General features: G+C 34.4%; 1 protein-coding gene across 1 annotated transcript; it reads left to right on the top strand.

The window, feature by feature from the left end:
* Positions 1-1,081: 1,081 nt before the first annotated feature.
* LOC131154407 (nuclear envelope-associated protein 2-like) lies at positions 1,082-7,144 on the top strand. The gene is made up of 5 exons (XM_058107159.1): positions 1,082-1,382; positions 3,182-3,289; positions 4,770-5,596; positions 6,532-6,628; positions 6,751-7,144. The coding sequence occupies exons 1-3, from the start codon at positions 1,083-1,085 to the stop codon at positions 5,427-5,429; spliced, it is 1,068 nt and encodes a 355-aa protein (XP_057963142.1). The 5' UTR covers position 1,082; the 3' UTR covers positions 5,430-5,596; positions 6,532-6,628; positions 6,751-7,144.
* The last annotated feature ends 409 nt before the right edge of the window (positions 7,145-7,553 follow it).

Below are 7,553 nucleotides of genomic sequence, written 5' to 3'. Positions count from 1 at the left end.
CAGACTATACTTTTGACTTGACAATGGTCGGCCAACCATTGTCAGGTCCCGCCTTCGGGCCATACAACCCAGTCACGTAAGGGTAACACAAGACAACGGCCAACTAACCTACTAGGATGTTTTTGTATTATACTTTATGAGATGAGATATGTTTATAAAAATGCAGTATGTTCTGCCATGATTTGATATATATATATATATGTTTTCCTAGATTTGATAAAACAGTTACAGAATATGTTATATATGGTATATGTAGAGCACAGAATGCTCATGTTGCCACACATTGGTATTAGTTTATTTCCCTTACTGAGAGTTGTCTCACCCCTAAATATTATAAACTTTTCAGGAACCCTAGATAGGAGAGCGAGAAAAGTCCCGCTGAATTAGAGTTGTTGTCTGCCCTTTTTGAAGGGTGAACTTTGGTAGTGACAGTTGGATTTTTTTGGGGGATATGTCCTAAGATTTTGTTTGAGATGTGTATATACTGAAATACAGTGGTATAGTGACTCTGGTATTTGTAGTAATGTGATGGATGTTTTGTATTTACAATATTGTGATTATATGTTTCCTGCTGCTTAAGCTTCCGTACTGTGTTTTGATTTATCCCCGGTACCCACGGGTCCAGGTGAATTATGATCTGCTGAGCTGAGATTTGTGATATTGATTTAAAAAAAAAATTTGGAAATTAAGCAGGTCGTCACAATGTGTGTGATTCGTTTAACATCGACCCGTTTATGGTCCGACCCGTTTATGACCCGGCCCATTAGTGACCCGTCCAAACCCGGCCCGCTCGCCCGTTTTGCAAAGGCCTACAACAAACGAGCCATTACCCATTTCTTAATTAAACCCGATTCAATTTTACTTGAATATCACTTGGAAATATACTATTATTTAATTATTCAATAAATATATTTTATACATATTTTTAAAATGACATATTTATTATTTTATAAATCAAACAACACGGACGTGGCATTATTTTTATCTCACGCGTTGACGTAGCATTATTTAAGAAAAAACTAAATCAATAATGATTTAAAAAATTAAAATAAATGGCAACCACTTCCTTTCACACACAAATGATGATAATGATATATGATGATCTATATTTTTGGCTTTCACGCTCCCGAATGCGCGCAACACTTTACTCCGACCGCATGGATTCATTCGCCGTCGACAGTTGCTGGTCCTCGCTGCCGTCGTCATCGTCATCGTGGGCGGCGACGGAGGCGCGAGAGGTGGACCCATTGTTGAAGGATCTGAGCGAGAAGAGGCAGAGCTTTCGGCGGAACGTGGAGTCGCTGGCGGCGGAGCTGAAGGGGGTGCGCAGCCGCCTGGCTGCGCTCCAGCACTCGCTCGCGGTAGAAACTACGGCGAGGCAGGCATGTGCTATCTTTCTTAATTTTGCGGTGTTTTTTGCATTGTGAAGCACTTGCGACTGTATTTATTCTGTTTGGAGTGAGGTTGGGAGGGGATATAGGTAAGGAGTATTTCTAAAAAATTAAGAAAAACAGAGGGGAATGCTGAATAATTTTTGGTTTTGGTCAGTGTTCTATGTTTTTTTTTTTTTTGCTTAGAAGAAGTGTCTATGTATTTTTATTGAACAAAATAATGAAAAAAAAAATTTCTTCTCTGAGCTTTTGTTTCATGATGAAACGGATTGTTAGACGCTATTTGAAGCAAGAATTCTATTTGAGGGAAAGAAATGAAAAATATCTTCTTCTCTGAGCTTTTGTTTCATGATGAAACAGATTGTTAGACACTATTTGAAGTAAGAATTCTATTTGAGGGAAAGAAATGAAAAGAAAAAAAAAAAATCGTTGTAATTGTCTCTATATCAAATGATTTAAGGATGAAAATTTAGTATAATAAAATTAAACATAAAAAAATCAATGGTTAATGAGGGTTGTTTGATCTCAGAATAAAAATTATGGAAACGAAATCTGAAAACCAAAAGTATAAATAAAAAACTGAGAACTATCAACCTCTTTTCTTAAATAAATTAAATAAATTATGAAATTATGTCATTTTTTTTCCTTGAATCAAATAATAACTAAAAGCATGATTAAGATAATGAAAATTGCAAGAGAATTCAAGTTAGAAAATATTATAATAAAAATATAATTTAGTTATAGTTATTTTATTTTATTATTATATTTTCTAACTCAATTTTAGTGTTACAAAAATATTCCCATTGTATATAACAGTTGAAAATTTGCAAAGGAATTTTTTAATGACTTGTTATTTTTTGAAAATGTTAAAAAAATTTATGGTTATTTTAGGTTTAATTATATTTTTAAATTCACATGGTCATTTATTTTAATTTTGTTTAAACATTTTGTATAAAATAAATAATTTAACCTTAAATCCTTTTTTTATCATATATTTAAATATAACATTTTCTATAAATATTGAAACTTTGTAATTAGCCTATAGTTATTCATAACTAACTCATTCGTGGATGTACAATAGCCACCAATTCTTTCTTTAATTGGTGTCTATTTTTAGCATCCTAAAATATTCTTACATGCCTTCCAAATTTTCATAATAAAAATTTAAGAATTACAATTTACTTGAACATAATTATGTGCTAACTTACAATAATTCATAATTATAGATATGGGAAAAAGAATTTAATTAAGTAGTAATACGAAATGAAAAGATTTTACAGAGTCTAATGGTTAGTAGCAGTGCTAACAAGTATTTTTAAGGCTTCCACTATTAGACCCTTTAATGAATAATTGTGAGTGTGTTTAGTCTTGGATAACAATTTTTATTCTATTTTTATATTTTCAAAAAACTATAATAATGCCACCTTAGTTTTTTTAAATTTTTTCTAATGTTTGAATAGAGAAAGTGGAAAATAATAAAAAGTTATATTTTCAGTTCTCTATAAGGTGGTATTTCTGTAATTTTCTAAAGAAACAAATAATAAAAAATAAAATTGTTTTCCACGAAGATGCCCTGAATATTTCTTTGGAAGTATTAGCCTTCATGGGTGGTCTCTCAAGAGGCACCCTAGCAAGACATAGGCCGGATGTGGAGCCCACACAATATGTGGACTTTGGTAACACCTTGTGTTTTGTCGGGATGTCTCCTATTTTGCAGATACCACTCCCTAGATGGCTAACATTTTCCTCTTTGGTTTTTCAGTATTGAGTATTTTTGTGCGGTTTGGCAGGAAGCCGAGACTAAAGCAGAGATGATGGAAGAAGAGATCTGCAGATTACATAAAAGCTTGGAAGAGAAGGATGGGCAGTTGAAGGCTTCAGAATGCACTGCAGAAAAGGTTCCTCCACATCCCCTGTTTTCTTGACGCTGCTCACTTTTAGCTTCTCTCTTTCTGATGATTTCCATTGAACTTAAACCTTTTGAGAAACGGAATTAATTGATTAGAAGGGGTGTTTGATGGGATGAGTTATGAAAACAACTTGTTGACTTTGAATCAAATATATTATTTAAATTGCTAAGAAAAAAAATGTGTCATTTGAGTCATAAATCACATAAAGTAGTTGTTACAAACTATTTCAAACACCCAGTAGATTGTGAATGTTCAGGGAGAATCTTCTGATTGGATGTCTACAACTAAGGGCATTGGATAACATTTAATAGACAAACTATTTCCTCATGGTAATCTAATTCTGTAACTCTTCAATAAATTATGAGGTGATTATATATTCCTAGCATTAGGCAAGGGCCTAATTGGGTAACAATGTTAATGCAAAACCGAGTTGATTCTTTTAATAACAATTAATGTAAGGGGTCATTAATTTACAAGGAACAAAACAGGTAGTTTGACATTAAAATTTGCAAAGTAGAGTTGTTTAATAATTATGTGGCTACTAAATTTGATCTGCCTTTATGTCGATTTATTGTTTTGAAGAAATTATTTCACCTGCAACCATAATATCTATGATTTTAGCCCACCTTTTACTCTCCTAGAATTTAAATTTGTGGTTAATGGCATGTAGAATCGCGTAATAGTCAATATTGCATATGATTTGGCATTTGTTGCAGAAAGCAGAAATTGGCTAATGGCCGTACATTAAATTAATTCACTCTCTTGGTTTCCAAGAAACTTTTCTTCCATTTTATAATGCAAACCTGCTTCCTGTATGTATCACTTCCTAATGCTTGGGCAGATACAACAATGGCTTAAAACAGGTTAATACCAAATAAATTATTTTGACTTATGAGTCTGAATTTTTTTTCGTCTCAGCCCAGTGGTTGAGTTAGTATTAATGCCAGTGGCAAAGCAAGGAAATCTTGGTAAGGGGGTTAAAGCATAAATGTGTAGAATAAGAGAAGGTTTAACTAAAATTTTTGGGAGGGACCCAAGTTACCAAACATTGGGGCTTCCAAAACGGGGAAGCGGGCAGCGATGGGCCACCTCAGCCATCTCATTCCTCCACCACCAGTTCTCATAATTTTATATGTTTTTTGCTTTTTATAGTTCGCGGACAAAGCTGTTCTTTGTAGAATTTGATCAGCTGTTTTGTGGTCAAGTTCTGTTTCTTTCTTCAAAATGTGTCAAATGGTTATAATTGCTATTTCTGTTTGGGAATGATTTGGGTAATGTTCCTTGGTGCATTTTGTTTCATCATGATCTCCAATAAGAGCACAATGTATGTCATGCGGACTAGAACAAGAATGTCATTTCAAATGAGTCTTGTTTTTAAGTCCTGTTTTGTGCTCTCATTGGGATCGAGATGAAGTGAACCTAGGAAACTTTACCCAAATCATTGTCCTCATTTTTTATTGTGACACAGTATCTCAAGGAGTTGGATGATCTTAGATCACAGCTTTTGGCTGCTCAAGCAACTGCATATGCAAGTGCTTCGTCAGCTGAATCGGTGCTGCTTCAGTGTTTGGAGCTGTTAAAGGAGCTAGATAGGAGGAATGGTTTATTAAAAGAGCACGAGAATATTCTGAGCAAGCTGGGGAAGCTGTTAGATCTTCTGCAGAATGATCTTGAGGCTAGAGAATCTTCCCAAAAGCAAATGAGAGACGAAGTCTTGAGAATTGAGCATGGCATTATGCAAGCTACTGCTGAATCTAGGAAACACAGAGATTATAGACTGGCAAAAACAGTTTATGAGCTTTCTGGGGAGAATTTTGATAAGATTAATAAGCTTTTGACTGTTACAGATGAGTTAATAGCTGAACTAGGAGATGAAATCAGGACTGCATCTGCTCACTGGAAGCATAAGATTTCTATCGCTGGGACTGGGAGGTGGAACATGATGAAGAAATGTTACTTGACGAAGATCCTTTTTAGACTCTTCTATTTTTTCTTGTTCTATATATTGGGATGGAGACTCATCTCTTACTTTTTGATTGTGCTGCGATTTCTTTTAAAGGCTTTTCTATTTCTTCTGCGGCAAACAAGAAGGAGGAGGGTGGAGGAAGAGGAGGAGAAGATGCAATAATTCTTTGATTTATAGGCTTGTATATGGGTCAACTTTCAAGATGAGAATGCTCATTCCTTAACTATTCTTCGGCTGCTTGTCGCCATCATCATTGTGGGTGAGAGGCATTGCCATCATGCTGGCATTCTGCCACTGTCACTGTGCCAGCAGCCACCATCTTGATTGAGGTACCACATCTCTCTCTCTCTCTCTGCTATTAATGCAATTTTTTCTTTTTTACTATGTCTTTTCATCCTCCTCCTCCCGTTTTGTTTATGCAACCAGAAATTACTTGAATAAATTTAATAGGAAATTCCATATTCATGTACTACCTTAAATTCAAAGTAAAAAATTGCTTCAAAAAATTTGCATTTTTCCATTAGCCATCAGTTCTATCATTGAGAAAACACTAGAAATCAAAATCAAAATCCAGATGACGCTTTATTTTCTGTTTGGCTGTCTTATTTCCAAGGAATGAAGAAAATGGTAGAAAATGAGTAACTTCTAACTATTCGGTTAACTTTGTGAGTTAGAAGTAGAGCTGAGAGCTCAGTGAGTTGCATGGTCATCTCAAGTGGATATAATTAGTAAATGTTTAGTTCAATCAGTGTTCCGTTTCCTATTCTGCAGCTGCTTTGCCCTTTTCAGCTTAATTATTTATTTATTTAACTCTCTGCACTTGGCTAGATATGTCTTTTTGAAATGGACACTAAATGAGTATGACGCAAAATTCCTGCTTTTGTACTAAAACACAAGTTTTCTGCTCTTGTACTTCTATTGACATAATGGAATTCCAACATAGACCTTGTTGATTATCTGTCAATCTCAAGGTACCATCCACTTTTTTTGGGACACAAATTTAAGTAAACTGCCCTCTTTTTCTTTTGGCATGTCTTTTCTTATTTTACTGCTCCATAAGAAGGATAATGTTTTGTCGAAAACAGTAAAACGCCTGTATATGTATGATTTGTACTATGCAGTAATTTATATTTTACTGCTACATTGTGTGTCTATGACTCTATATATGATACTTTGATTGAATAAATGGGTAGGTTCTGGTGAGATAACTCTTTTGTTCCTTCAACTGCCTTGCACTGAACTCATCGTTATCTATCTTGCACAGGGTTCATCGTTATCTTTGATAGGAGGCGATGGTGGACCTCATGGTAGCCGCACTTGGTACTGTGGGAAAATTCATCTACATGGCCATCAAACTACAGGTATTTTGGTAACGCGTAAAACTTCTTTTTATTTGTGAATAATGTCACACTAATGCCTAATAATGAAATTAATTTCTTGTATTTCTTTCTTCTTCATCATCTTCCTTTTTCCCTTCGGGTAGGATCATAAGAAGAATGGCTGCGTCAAGGAGAAATAATTCCCCCATTTCCAATCGACTTCTATGATATTTGGAATGAGAAGGATTCTGCAACCAGCAAGAATGCCAAAACTCAAGTTGAAGCTTTAGAGTATGTGGACAATTTTTTTCCCTTTCTATATGTTCATGGCTTCTTAGAAAGAGAAAGCAAATGGAAAAGATGGCGAATTGAAGAATGAAGGATTCAGAGAGCAAATATTTGAAGATCAATGAGGAGTTGTTGAGATAAAGTATGGTTGAACGGCTTAACACGATGATCAAAATTAGCTCTAATCACATGTTAATAATTTTTTATTTTTTATTTTTATCCTTGTTGATGCAAAGTATAATGGGCAAAACTTTATGGATGTTGAGAATACTTATAGGTTTTTTTTTAGTTAAAAGAGGGCGGTACCTCCATTTATTTATTAATAAATCCTTACTTTTGGCGGAGGAATACCGTGACTACAAGTTAAAACCAACCAACCAAATTAGAACAAACAAAATTAAACATAACTAACAAAAGAGATAAAAATACAAAAACAATCAAAAATAAAACGAAATATACTAAACGAAATTCTAGAGATGAACTAACGACGAACGGAAACAAGACCTCACATATCCATCCGAAGGATACCTTTCAGATAACGTGGTAGAAGGTGTTGTTTTTCGTAGATTACATTATTTCCCATTTCTCCTTCTTTAACAAGAAAATCAGTCGAACTATTGACTTTCCTATATTAATGCATCACCATGACATTCACTACTTATAGGTTTGTATGTGCTGT

This window comes from Malania oleifera, chromosome 4 (assembly GCF_029873635.1).
Source record: "Malania oleifera isolate guangnan ecotype guangnan chromosome 4, ASM2987363v1, whole genome shotgun sequence".
Lineage (NCBI taxonomy): Eukaryota > Viridiplantae > Streptophyta > Magnoliopsida > Santalales > Ximeniaceae > Malania > Malania oleifera.
Note: the sequence above shows the minus strand (reverse complement) of the source record. Positions and strands in the feature narration are given on the sequence as shown.

Coding starts and splice junctions, on each gene's coding strand:
- LOC131154407 (XM_058107159.1), top strand. CDS start 1,083: ATGATAATGATATATGATGATCTATATTTTTGGCTTTCACGCTCCCGA. Junction 1,383..3,181: donor TAGAAACTACGGCGAGGCAG/GCATGTGCTATC, acceptor GCGGTTTGGCAG/GAAGCCGAGACTAAAGCAGA. Junction 3,290..4,769: donor CAGAATGCACTGCAGAAAAG/GTTCCTCCACAT, acceptor ATTGTGACACAG/TATCTCAAGGAGTTGGATGA.